Source organism: Mesoplodon mirus (genome assembly GCF_964341445.2).
Source record: "Mesoplodon mirus genome assembly, chromosome: 16".
Classification (NCBI taxonomy): Eukaryota; Metazoa; Chordata; class Mammalia; order Artiodactyla; family Ziphiidae; genus Mesoplodon; species Mesoplodon mirus.
In genome coordinates this window covers 15,696,270-15,710,791 of record NC_138992.1, presented here as the reverse complement: position 1 = coordinate 15,710,791, position 14,522 = coordinate 15,696,270, and the positions used below count along the sequence as shown (strand labels likewise).

Here is a 14,522-nt window from a genome sequence, read left to right as displayed (position 1 = left end):
CGCTCGCCGCAACTAGAGAAAGCCCGTGTGCAGCAATGAAGACCCAACACAGCCAAAAATAAATAAATAAAATAAATAAATAAATTTATTTTTTTAAAAAGGGTTTTAATTATATTTTAAACTTTTCATTATGGAGAGAGAATAGTAAAACAGTCTCCACATCTTCATCACTCAGTTTCAACAATTATCAGTATTCCTTTTTTGTCTTCACCCAATAGCTTTTAAAAAAAACAACCAAACAAAAAAACTCAGATCATTTAACCCATAAATATTTCATGTTAAGTACTTCACATATATATTTCTGAGGATAAGGACTTTAAAAAACTCCCACAATACTATGACACCAATGTAAATGACACTAATTCCAATTTCCCTGATCGTCTCAAAATATCTTTTTACATTTGATTTGTTCGAGCCAAGATCTACACACATCACACTTGGTCAAACATCCCTCAAATCCATAACAGTTCCCCATCACCCTTCCCTCACTTTTTTTTTCCTCCTCCATGCCATTTATTTTTTGAAGAAACTTGTTCATTTGTTTTGTAGAATTTCCCTCCCACATCTGGATTGAGCTGATTGCTTCCTGATAGGCTCATTTAACTTGTCCTCTAGCTTTCATATTTCCTGTAAACTGGTAGTTACATCTACAAGCTTAATAAATATAGATTAAACTATCTGGGATAGCATATTTCACAGGAAGATACCATGTATTTCCTACTGTATACCTCAGGAGGCAAGTGATACCATATTTTCATTTTTAAGATCAGTAGGTTGGGTTTAGTTGAGGTGTTATCAGCTTACTCCACTCATCATCAACTTTACTATTAACGTTTTCACCTTATCTGCTTTCATAGCAGCCACTGATAATTATTGCTTAGATCAAGGTTTCTCAATCTTGGCACCACTGACATTTTGGGACAGATAATTCTTTGTTGTGGAGAGCTGTCCTGTCCACTGTAGGATATTTAACAGCATCCATGGTCTTCACCCACTTGAAGCCAGTAGAGCACCCCCCCTCCCAGTTGTGACGATCAAAAATATATCCAGATGTGTCCCCTGGGGGGCAAAATAACTCCCAGTTGAAAACCATAGGTCTTGATCCACTATTTCATAAGGGGTTGCAAAATGGTTATTTTTCTAATTCAATAATTTCCTTTGTGCTTATTAACTGTGATTTTTCTATAGAGAACAAAGTTCCCTTTATCATTATTATTAAATTACTCTGAATCATGGTTACAGGACAGGAAAAAGAAATGGTTGATTCATTCTCTTCATCAATTTTCAGAGTAATGAGTCACTGTCTTAGCAACCTTTGGAGTGACCAATTAAGTTTTTTTTTTTTTTTTTTTTTTTTGCGGTACGCGGGCCTCTCACTGTTGTGGCCTCTCCCGTTGTGGAGCACAGGCTCCGGACGCGCAGGCTCAGCGGCCATGGTTCACGGGCCCAGCCACTCTGCGGCATGTGGGATCTTCCCAGACTGGGGCACGAACCCGTGTCCCCTGCATCGGCAGGCGGACCCTCAACCACTGCGCGACCAGGGAAGCCCTAAGTTCTTTTTTTAAAAGAGATCATTAAAAACTGATGATTTCTGTGTACTTGATACACTTCAATATACTGAGTCTCTTAAATATGTATATACATATTTAAGAGACTCAGTATACTGGGTCTCAAATTGTCCCGTCTTTGGCCAATGGAAACCCCTTCAAACTGGCTATGTCACTCTGATATGACCCCAGTAGTCTTTGATTGCTTCTTCACTTCCAGGAATTACAATATGTTCCAGGCTTGTCTTGCTATTTCCCATCTCAGTTCTGCCTAACACCTCCTCTGCTAAAGAATCCTAGTATTTAGAGATCACACTCTGAGTGCTAAGGGTATGAATTGCCGCTGGATTGTGATTGTTTCTAGGCCTTTTTAGTGCCCAGAGATAGCAATCATTTTTTTCTTTACAAATAAAATTCATCATAAGTTCATACTGGTATTTCTAATTCAAGTAAAGGTTTGAGGGGTTTAATTTAACTTACTTTATATTTGTATCCTCTTTTCTTAGGCTAAAAATCTTATTTTCTAATGCATTCACATAATACCTTATTTGAATTATCCTACAATTATTACCAACAATAAGATAAAGAGGATAGTTTAATCATGTTCAATGTGCTAACTTCCAAAAAAGCTAAATTTGGACTTCCCTGGTGGCGCAGTGGTCCACCTGCCAGTGCAGGGGACATAGGTTCGAGCCCTGGTCCAGGAAGATCCCACATGCCACGGAGCAACTAAGCCTGTGAGCCACAACTACTGAAGCCCACGCACCTAGAGCCCGTGCTCCTCAACAAGAGAAGCCACCGCAATGAGAAGCCCACGCAACACAATGAAGAGCAGCCCCTGCTCGCCACAACTAGAGAAAGCCCACGTGCAACAACAAATACCCAACGCAGCCAAAAATAAAATAAATAAATAAATAAATAAATAAATAAATAAATAAATGGATTTACTCTCTTAAAATAAATAAATAAATAAACAAATAAGCTTAATTTAACAAAAATGTTTTTCTCTCAGATTTTTTAAGTCTTTGGAAAAAACAAAAAACTAAATTTCTCTTTAAAATATATATTTGAAATGATAAGTGCTTGCTAAAATTATTCTATATTTCTTGTTAAAATTTCTCCAATCCCTTTTAGAACTGTTCCAAAATACGGTAAGTAGTCAATTACTTGATTGCAAAGTGATGGTCATATTGTTAAATATATTTTTCCCTATCAACACAATGAATACAGTATGGCTGATAATGAAATGTGTCATATATAAAAAGTGTGTATGATTATTGGTAGGGTATGTGCACACACAACTATTTTTACCATATAGGAGTAAACATTTTAATTTACTCAGAACAACAAATAAAATTTTATAGTATCAAGTCAAAGAAGGGGACCAGAATATAGTAAATGTTGTTAGGTGTTAGAAAAGCCAAAGCCTACCTATCACTCATAATTTTATGTCTCGTTTCTCTTTTATATTATCTACAATAAAAAACAATACTGGCATAATGAAAGCATGCAAACATTTGCTTTTGGGTATCCCAAATTAATTAAATAATTACATTTAAAAAGAAGCTGTGAAAAACTGAAGATGAACTAGGATTAAAATGAATTTAGATTCAAGTTGAGTCAGTGGTACTAGGGAAAACTGCTCCCTTGGGTAAGCAATTATCACAGGGGAGATGCAACTTTCCCATTCTGAAAATCAGGAAGTTGGGCTAGTACTAGGGGGGAAAAAAGCATCTGAATTAGTTGGCAACATCTAAAAGATATTCAACACAAAAATTTGAATATCAAATTTAAGAAAGAAAATTTATGTTTCAAGTCTGAGTCAGCTTTTGCACTTCAGTAATAGGCTGGAGCTAAAAACAATTGGCTTTGCTCTTCATGATTGGGCACTCAGCCACATTTCCCAGACCCACCCTTATCACTGGCCTGCCTCACTCATTTTATTTGCCTTACCTCACTGGCCAATGGGCATTTAACTCTGTATCACAAGTTAAATCTATAACCAATACTGTGCTTGAGAACACCCTACCCTTTAGAACAGGTTCACTTTTTCTTTTTCTTCTGTACTATACATTGGTTTCTACTACCAAACAACACTGGTTTATAAACTTTCTTTCACCATCTAACATTCTGTCCCTCATGCAACATCAATACTGCTCAGAATATAGGAAGAAAGGCAGAAGTACCATCAAGCAAGTTTTACCTGTGAATTTGATCTTGCCTGCTTGACCGTACTGGAGCCAGACCATCGATTTCATCAAAGAAAATAATTGATGGGCGCATCTGATAGGCCTAGGAAGCAAGTCCAGTGATTGCATGTTATCATGAAAAGCTTCAAATACACAGAGTTAATATAAACCATTTTAATCCATTTTCATTCCTACTTGCTTATAAGAAGTTTTTAAAAATATAAACTCAAGAACTATGTTTTAAGGATTCAGACATAATAAATTATAACAGCATACAATTTAAGTTTATTTGCATTTTCAGCTGGAAACATTCAATATACTCCACTGGTTATATCCCTCAGATTTCATACAGCTACAATTATTGGGACACAAAAAATATCTACTGAAGACCAATTGTCGAAACAAGACAAAGAATAGAAGACAGTGACATAGCTTTCCTCCATGTCAGGATGAAAAAAACATTTAATAAGATGCCATAGTTTAAAATCTATTTCAGTAAAGTCAAAATAAAAAAACCTCAGTGAATTCTACAAAGAGATATAAAAGCATTTGCAAAAATATGCCTCAGTAGCTAAGAATGTTATTATCTCACAACTTACTGTCAATACAATTGGGATATGAAACTGAAAGCCGCTCTAGGGCAGAGCTAATCTTCAGCTCGTATACTGAAACATAACTCACTACTGTTGTCTCTTTTAAGTGTGAGACTACCACTCTGTCTCTAGTCTTTAGATATGAGACCTAAGACTCCAAAGAACTTAGACCCAATTATTCCTTCCTCTTTTTACTATAAAACTGTTCATCATATGTTGGTGTAATCATGACATGACAAAGGAAAATAATCTAGGAAGAGTATATATTTGGTATAATTATTATGAGTTTATTTCTATGAAAAGTGATTAAATGCAAGGTTTATCCAATCCTTATACTCAATCTACACTGATTACAGATCTATATAGGTAAATTTTAATATCATACCTGATCAAATAGCAATCGCAGCTGTCTTTCAGATTCTCCTACCCACTTACTCAGACAATCAGCACCTTTCCTCATGAAAAATGCTACTCTTTTATCCCCTTGACTGCATTCATTGGCAAGTGCTCTAGCAACCAGAGTTTTTCCAGTTCCAGGTGGACCATAAAACAAACAACCTCTGTAAAAGAATAAGTATTATTTTAGTACTACACTGAAAAATAGACCAAACAAAAAATTAGAAACCAATTTCATGAATACATTTAATGAATAAGAGTGTAAGTAAGACAAGTGAAATATCATTTCAATCCACAAAGCACAACTTAAAACCTAGGAATTAATATTCATACTATAAAATTAATATTGAAACTAAATAAAACCCTTTATGTGAAACATATTTTCTTTCATTCATTCATCATGCTCATCATATTATCTTATCTTGCATAAAAGTTATGATTGAAAAGACCTGTTTAATTTTATAACATATCAGGGGAAAGAATAGCAGATTTCATGTATAATCTTTGGTCTGAGCACCAGTAACATAACAGCAAAAGTTTTGCAAGAAAACAGTGGGAATGAACACAAGAGAAAATAGATAAAAGAAGAGAGAACTTCAAGTAGTGGCTGGGTGACAGGGACTAGGACAACACAAAGAAGTCAAGATAATTTTTGGTGACATCACTGTATTGTCATAGGGTAAAGTACAGCTTTTTCGCATATTTCCAAAGTTATTCATTGTTCTCAGGACAGAATTCTGAGAAAATGGGTTATATTCATAATCTTACTAGAAATGATCATCAAATAACTGCTCTTGAAAAGTTAAGGAAGATCCCAGAAAAACAGAAATGACAAAATAAGAATGGCAAAAAAAAAAAAAAAATCACAAGTGATGGATACAATCTATTCAAGGGCTTCCCTGGTGGCGCAGTGGTTGAGAGTTTGCCTGCCGATGCAGGGGACACGGGTTCGTGCCCCGGTCCGGGAAGATCCCATATGCCGTGGAGCGGCTGGGCCCGTGAACCATGGCTGCTGAGCCTGCACGTCCGGAGCCTCTGCTCTGCAGCGGGAGAGGCCACAACAGTGAGAGGCCCACATACCGCAAAAAAAAAAAAATCTATTCAAAGTCAAGAAAAAAATAAAAGAAAAATAAGGGAATTCCCTGGCAGTCCAGTGGTTAGGTCTTGGCGCTTGCACTGCCAGGGCACGGGTTCAATCCCTGGTCGGGGAACTAGTATCCCACAAGCCGTGCATCGCAGCCAAAAGAAAAAGAAAAATAATAAGAAATGAACATAATCAAATGCGGATGGTAAAAAAACAAAGCAATTGTTAAGAAAACAATCAGACAAGTAAGTGAAATAAACCAGAGATTTCAACGTACAAAAGTCAAGACAGAAACAGACTTTTAAAAATATATCTATTTTTGGGCTTCCCTGGTGGCGCAGTGGTTGAGAGTCCGCCTGCCGACGCAGGGGACACGGGTTCGTGCCCCGGTCCGGGAGGATCCCACATGCCGTGGAGTGGCTGGGCCCATGAGCCATGCAGGCTGAGCCTGCGCATCCGGAGCCTGTGCTCTGCAGCAGGAGAGGCCACAACGGTGAGAGGCCCACGTACCGCAAAAAAAAAAAAAAAAAAAAAAAAAAAAAAAAAAAATATATATATATATATATATATATATATATATATAGTTTTTTAAAAAATATATCTCACAGTAATCTTATTTGTGAGACGGTATCTTAAAGAAAAAACTTAATGATTCCCATAAAGAGGAAGCAATGAGATGTTCATGATATTGACATCTGTGATAACGAAAACAGGAGGAAACAAAATAGCCAGAAATAGCAGAATCAATTAAATAAAATGTGATACATCCACAAAATGGAATATTATTCAGTCATTAAAATAGAAAGAGAACATACCATATGAAAATAGTTTAATGTAGTCATATATTGATTTTTTATGAGCAGAAATGTAAGAAAGGGGAAATGTAAGGAAGGGGAAATGAAGAGAAAAAATTGAAGGAATCTGTTGTTTAATTTTTTTACTTTAATTTTTAAAATTCAAGTATAGTGGATATAAAATATTAACTAAGCTACAGGCATACAATATAGTAATTCACAATTTTTAAAGGTTATATTTCATTTATAGTAATTAGAAAATATGTGCTCTATTCCCTATGTTGTACAACATATCCTTGTAGCTTATTTTATACCTAATAGTTTGTACCTCTTAATCCCCTACCCCTATATTGCCCCTCCCCAATTCCCTCTCCCCACTGGTAAGCATTAGTTTGTCCTCCATATCTGTGAGTCTGCTTCTTTTTTCTTATATTCACTAGTTTATTGTCCTTTCATATTCCACACATAAGTGATATCATACAGTATCTGCCTTCCTCTGTCTGACTTATTTCACTCAGCATAATGCCCTCCATCAGTGCTGCTGCAAATGGCAAAATTTCATTCTTTTTTATGGCTGAGTAGTATTCCATTGTGTATATACATACCACATCTTCTTTATCCATTCATCTGCTGATGGACACTTAGGTTGCTTCCATAACTTGGCAACTGTAAATAATGCTGCTATGAACATTGGGTTGCATGTGTCTTTTTAAATTAGTGGGGTTTTTTTTCAGGTATATACCCAGGAGTGGAATTACTGGGGCATATGGTGGTAGTTCTATCTTTAGTTTTTTGAGAAACCTCCATACTGTTTTCCACAGTAGTGTACCAATTTACACTCCCACCAACAATGTATGAGGGTTCCCTTTTCTACACATTTTCCCCACATTTGTTATTTGTGTTCTTTTTTAAATAAATTTATTTATTTATTTATTTTTGGCTGTGTTGGGTCTTTGTTGCTGCATGCAGGCTTTCTCTAGTTGTGGCAAGTGGGGGCTGCTCTTCGTTGCACTGCGTGGGCTTCTCACTACAGTGGCTTCTCTTGTTGCGGAGTACAGGCTCTAGGCGCATGGGCTTCGGTAGTTGTGGCTTGTGGGCTCTAGAGCGCAGGGTCAGTAGTTGTGGTGCATGGGCTTAGTTGCTCCATGGCGTGTGGAATCTTCCCGGACCAGGGCTCGAACCCATGTCCCCTGCATTGGCAGGTGGATTCTTAACCACTGTGCCACCAGGGAAGCCATATTTGTGTTCTTTTTGATAACAGCCATTCTGACAGGTGTGAGGTGATATCTCATTGTGGTTTTGATTTGCATTTCCCTGATGATTAATGATGCTGAGCATCTTTTCAACTGCCTGTTGGCCATCCGCATGTCCCCTTTGGAAAAACATCTATTCAGTTCTTTTGCCCATTTTTTAGTCAGGTTGTTTGTTTTTTAATGTTGAGCTGTATGAGCTGATTATATATGTTGGATATTTACCCCTTATCAGTCAGTCATATCATTTTCAAATATTTTCTCCCATATGTTGTCTTTTTGTTTTGTCAATGGTTTCCCTTGCTGTGCAAAAGCTTTTAATATAACTAGGTCCCATTTGTTTATTTTGCTTTTATTTCCTTTGTTTTAGGAAACAGATCCAAAAATATATTGCTATGATTTATGTTAAAGAGTGTTCTGCCTAGGTCTTCCTCTAGGAGTTTTATGGGTTTTGGTCTTACATTTAGGTTTTTAGTCTATTTTGAGTTTATTTTTGTATATGATTTTAGAGAATGCTCTAATTTGTTGTTTCTTTTAAAATTCACTAAATCAGTTTTTTTTTTTGGCCACAACCCACAGCTTGTGGGATCTTAGCTCTCTGACCAAGGATTAAACCCGGGCCCCCAGCAGTGAGAGCTTGGACTGCCAGGGAATTCCCTAAAATTCACTAAATCACTTTAACTAGGTACTTTCAACATTTCCTGTAAGCAGTAGATTCTATTGTTTATTATTCATATTTTTTACATTTAAAAAAATTTTTGGAATTTACTCAATGTTTAACTGTAATTGATTTATGGTACATAACTTTTATAATGGAAAAGGGGAAAAGCCTACTAATTTTAAAACGTTTACTTAGGGACTTCCCTGCTGGTGCAGTGGTGAAGAATCCTCCTGCCAATGCAGGGGACACGTGTTCGAGCCCTGGTCTGGGAAGATCCCACATGCCACGGAGCAACTAAGCCCATGCACCACAACTACTGACCCTGCGCTCTAGAGCCTGCATGCCTAGAGCCCGTGCTCCGCCACAAGAGAAGCCACTGCAGTGAGAAGCCCACGCACTGCAACGAAGAGTAGCCCCTGGTTGCTGCAACTAGAGAAAGCCCACACACAGAGCGTAGCAATGAAGACTCAATGCAGCCAAAAATAAATAAATTAATTAATTAAAGATAAAAGTTTACTTAAATCAATGTTTCCACAGAGCCTGATTCAGGGAGAAAAATTATATAAGGAAAAGGAAATCAGGGACTTCCCTGGTGGCACAGTGTTCAAGAATCTACCTGCCAATGCAGGGGACACGGGTTCGAGCCCTGGTATGGGAAGATCCCACATGCCACGAGAACCTAAGCCCATGTGCCACAACTAAAAAAAAAAAAATTCCACAAACAAGAAAAGAAAAGGAAAAGGAAACCAGGAGCTAGGGTTTAAAAACTGGTTGGTAAGTAAGGTATAAAAACTAGAAGAAAAAGGAAGGGGATAAAAAAGTATGGTGATATAGAAAGTTCAGGAGTGGACTTCCAGTTAAACATGACAGACTGACCACGTGGTTTTATCTGTGCGCTCTCCATTAATTCTGCTAAAGCACATAAAACAAAGTGAATAACAAAAACAGATGATAGTACTTGAGATACCCCAACAAAATTTTGTAAGTTAGAATGCAGATGACATTAGAGACCTGAAAAAGCTAAAAATCTAGAGAAGCACCCAAAAAGAAAGCTAATTTGCAAAACCCCTTTCACAATTTAGAGGCAGTTTATCTCAAGGCAGGAGTGAAGGGTGGGGGTGAAAACAGGATGAAGTAAAACATTCTTAAAGAACAGTGAGACCACCCTGATCTCCCTTTTCCCTACCCTGTGCAGGCAACTTGCTTGGATGGTTTACTTTGTAGTAGAGGACAAGATGAGCTGCTGCAGGAATTAAGTGTAACACGTCATACTTAATGGTGGTGACTCCTAACCTGTGCTCAGGTCTACTGCTAAAATGCTGGCAGCCAGGCGTCAGACAGAAAACTGGAAGATGCATCTCTTGGTGGGCGGATGGAGGGAACCCTCCTAGATATAGACTTTGAGAACTTCTGGTAGAAGAAACATCCCCACTAGTTACCCTAAGGAGAGGCCTACAAGTTAAGCCCAACTAGCAAGCTTTTAAAAATATGCTTCAGGGCTTCCCTGGTGGCGCAGTGGTTGAGAGTCCGCCTGCCGATGCAGGGGACACGGGTTCGTGCCCCGGTCCGGGAAGATCCCACATGCCGCGGAGCGGCTGGGCCCGTGAGCCATGGCCGCTGAGCCTGCACGTCCGGAGCCTGTGCTCCGCAACGGGAGAGGCCCACGTATCGCAAAAAAAAAAGCTTCACTCTTAAACATCAACAGAGAGCTAAGGGTTACTAGAGATTTAAGGAAAGCCTCTAACATCAAGACAAACCAAAATCAGAGAAAAAAGGTAAGAAAAGCAGATTAATTTAGAAGGTCTAACGCTAAACTGATATGAAAGGGAAGAGGAAAAACTGGAGTGAAAAAATTACAAAAGTAAAAAAAAAAAAAAAAATTCCCAGAAATCAAAGCCATGTTTTCAGATCACAAAGGCACAGCACAACAGCACAAGGGGTGTGTGGGGGAGGAACATCAACAGAGTGTTGGTTACATGACCATTCTCAAAAATAAAATAAATAAAAATAATCTCCCATGCACTCTTTTCCTCAGGCTATTCCTAGAATGTGCTCTACCAAAACACAGCTATAAACCAAGAAGGTCTTAGTTGAATCCAGGAAGCTAGGAACCCAGCACTGCGAGAAACACAAAGGAAATCCCATGAAGATGGTAATGGGAAATCCCAAGACTTAGCTGTGCTACAAGACTAACAGCAACCAGTCCAGAGGGAAGCAGAAGAACAAAGGCTCCAGGAAGATGTTTCTAGAAAAGTAAGGAGGAGCCAATAATTATCTGATATCTTTAACTATACTGAGAAGAGTTTTACAGCTCTAGCAATAACTCTGTGGGTGAAAGGATAAGTATATATAAAACTAAGTACCAAGTCCCTACCTCCTCGCCGGCAAAACGGCAAATATTAAAGTTGGTGGGGAGAGGAGAGATATAAAAGAGGAAATGCAGTTATATAATACATGGCTAAACTGCAAGAAATATTTACATAGTCATAAAGCAAACAGTGAAAATCAAGTTTATCTATATATAAACAAACTACTGGAAATATTGAAGGGGGAAAAATGTGTATGTGTGGAGGGTGGGGAAAGTAAGAGTCAAACAGTCATTGTTCACAGAAGTCTATATATTTGTCTAAAATAGAAAAAACAGAGAAGGGACTACTACCATTTTTTCTTTGTAAAACTTATAGTACTATTTAACTTTAAAAATTACATATAATCAACTATACTTCATTATAAAATAAAATAAAGAATATATTAAAAATTACATACATGTATTACTTTGACATAAATTTAAAACTAAATTACAAAACTGAAAGAAAAAAAGTAAAGAGCATGTATGAGAGGAATTCTACTAAATGTATGAAAAGCCATGGAAAACGATTTTTTTTTAATGGAGAATCAATTTTGAAACCATTTTTCATGTTAAACATTAAGAAAGTAAAAATATTCGAAACACCCAGGATGTTGCAGGGCAAGTATAACAAATTACTGTAGACTGAAAATTTTCAACAGAGAAGCATTATCTTTCTGGACATAGCATAGCTTATGTTTTGGCTAAAATAAAATGTATAATTAAATTACCTTGGAGGTTGAATTTTGAATTTTTCAAAGACTTCTGGATAAAGTAATGGAAACAGCACCATCTCTTTTAGAGCTGCAATATGATTAGCCAAGCCACCAACACTATCAAATCGCACCTGGTAATGGAAGAGAAACATTGATGTTCTTAAATTTGGAATCAAAATTAAAATCTTACTCCATTCCCAAACTACCCAAGCCACACACAGTCAGCTGAGTAACAGGATCTTAGTTGTGGCCTAAAGATTAAAAAAAGAAAGAAAAGAATCTATAAAGATTAAAATTTCTGATAAAACAATTGATTTCTTTTTTAACTTTAAACTGAAACAAAAAAAATAATACATTTCAGACTGTACTCACTGAAGAATCTAGTTGCATTGGATCAACATCAGCAAGGCTTCCTCCAATTTTCATTCGATCTTTATAAATACCTTTTAATTCATCTTTCCGAAAATTTAGTGGGAGGCACCTATTTTAAAAAGATTAAAAAAAAAAAAACCATTCATCGACCCCTCTTCCTTCCCCAAATTCCATGTTAGAATATAGACATTTTTCTTAAGAATTTAAAAAATTTCAAATGGGGAAATCATGAGATTATGTGTTTCAAGTTCCTCATTTTCTTTAGAGGTTGAGAACTTAAGTGTTAGAAATATTTATATGTGAACCTTTATTATTAAAGATATACAATCAAATGAAAATACCAGTTTTCAAGATACCACAGCAACATAAAGTAATTCATGGTTCAGAATTCAGAAAGTATCAATATACATTATAATAATCTTGTCTGACATACAGAGAGTTTACCATTTGCCAAACACTGTTTTAGTTTAGGTGCTTTACATGTATAAATTCATTAAATCCTCACAATATTCTTATGAAGTAGGTATTATTATTTCCCCAATTTTAAAAGAAAACCGAGACACAGAAAGGTTAACTGTAATGCCCAAGATCACGCAACTAGTAAGTGGCAAATCTAGGAATCACATACAAGCAGCATGTCTCCAGATCTGCAACAACTCTGCTACTATACCTCTCAGCAAAATACTCATAGTCCACCAGTACCTGGATCCATATCAATCCTTTCAAGCAAGAATGAATCACTACTTTCCTAATTACTTTCAAAAACAGTTATGGTAGGTTACAAAAAATACACCCAGAAAAACCTGCTTGTTTTATAGCTGGAAGAATGAAAACACTTATGTTAAAAGTTAAGATACTTGTAGCAGAATGCCTAAGCAAAAAATGCCTGCTGCAACTGAACACAAGTAAAAGCACACCATGCTCACCCCAAGTGACAATTCTTGCTAGTCTCAAACTCCACCAGGAATTTATACTGTAAAGTCTAAGATGGAAAAGTTTTCAACTGTGGCTTTTAAAAAGATATTTCTTAAACAATTCTTAATAGAACTGCATAATAATAAAAACCATAGGATTGGGACTTCCCTGGTGGTGCAGTGGATGGGACTCCGTGCTCCAAATGCAGGGGGCCTGGGTTCAATCCTTGGTCAGGGAACTAGATCCCACACGCATGCCGCAACTAAGAGTTCGCATGTCACAACTAAGGAGCCCTGGAGCCGCAACTACAGAGCCAACGTGCTGCAACTAAGGAGCCGGCAAGCCGCAACTAAGGAGCCTGCCTGCCACAGCTAAGACCCAGGGCAACCAAATAAATAATTTTAAAAAAAAGCCATAAGGTTAGATGCACATTTTTATGAAATGAAGGTAAAGTACATAGCTTTAGAATGATCTCATTGCTGTCCAGTAGATATGAAATGCAAGCCAAAAATGTAATTTAAAATTTTCTATTAACCACACTAAAGAGTAAAATTAATTTTAATAATGTATTTTATATATCCCAATATATCCAAAATATTATCATTTCATCATGCAAAATCAATATTTAAAAAATTAAGGTATTTGGGCTTCCCTGGTGACGCAGTGGTTGAGAGTCCGCCTGCCGATGCAGGGGACACGGGTTCATGCTGTGGTCCAGGAAGATCCCACATGCCGCAGAGCGGCTAGGCCTGTGAGCCATGGCCGCTGAGCCGGCGCTTCCGGAGCCTGTGCTCCGCAACGGGAGAGGCCACAGCAGTGAGAGGCCCGCGTATGGCAAAAAAAAAAAAAAAAAAATTAAGGTATTGGACTTCCCTGGTGGTGCAGTGGTTAAGAATCTGCCTGCCAATGCAGAGGACACGGGTTTGAGCCCTGGTCCGGGAAGATGCCACATGCCGCAGAGCAACTAAGCCTGTGCGCCACAACTACTGAGCCTGCGTTCTAGAGCCCGCAAGCCACAACTACTGAGCCTGCGTGCCACAACTACTGAAGCCCATGGGCCTAGAGCCCATGCTCCGCAACAGGAGAAGCCACCGCAATGAGAAGCTCACGCACCACAACGAAGAGTAGTCCCCACTCACTGCAACTAGAGAAAGCCCACGCACAGCAACGAAGACCCAAGGCAGCCAAAAATAAATAAATAAATAAGGTATTTTACATTCTCTTTTTTGTACTAAGTCTTTGAAATCCAAGAGTGCAGTTTTTACAAAAACTGATAGTATATCTCAATTCAGATGAGCTACATTTGAAGTGCTCAATAGCCGCACGTGGCTAGCAGCCACCATATTGAATGGGGCAGAGCTAACATGATGAAACAAAGCAGCATAGAACTTAGGATACAAAGAAGGACTGGATTGCATGCCCCTTCAACTATTATGACCCAACTGCTGTAACAGCATTGTCTTCTACCCTAAGAATATTATATTAGAATCCAGGCACTGCATTTTTCATTTACCCACCCGTGTTCGTAAAATGGGAATAATCCTTGCCCTGTTTCTATAATTATTGTGAAAATCAAATGAGTTGATTTATTACATGTGAACTTACACTACGAGGAGTTGTGAAATGAGTTAACCTTTCAATTTTCCTTAAGAGTTCTA

At 37.6% G+C, this 14,522-nt stretch overlaps 1 protein-coding gene across 1 annotated transcript in view; it reads right to left on the bottom strand.

The window, feature by feature from the left end:
- The window catches only part of ATAD2 (ATPase family AAA domain containing 2), a 67,363-nt gene that overhangs the window by 23,410 nt on the left and 29,431 nt on the right, over window positions 1-14,522 (bottom strand). Inside the window, exons 10-13 of the mRNA XM_082601583.1 lie at window positions 11,950-12,058; window positions 11,593-11,708; window positions 4,715-4,889; window positions 3,751-3,839 (exon numbers count right to left, since the gene is read on the bottom strand). Coding sequence (XP_082457709.1) covers window positions 3,751-3,839; window positions 4,715-4,889; window positions 11,593-11,708; window positions 11,950-12,058 — 489 coding nt within the window. The remainder of the gene's footprint in view (window positions 1-3,750; window positions 3,840-4,714; window positions 4,890-11,592; window positions 11,709-11,949; window positions 12,059-14,522) is intronic.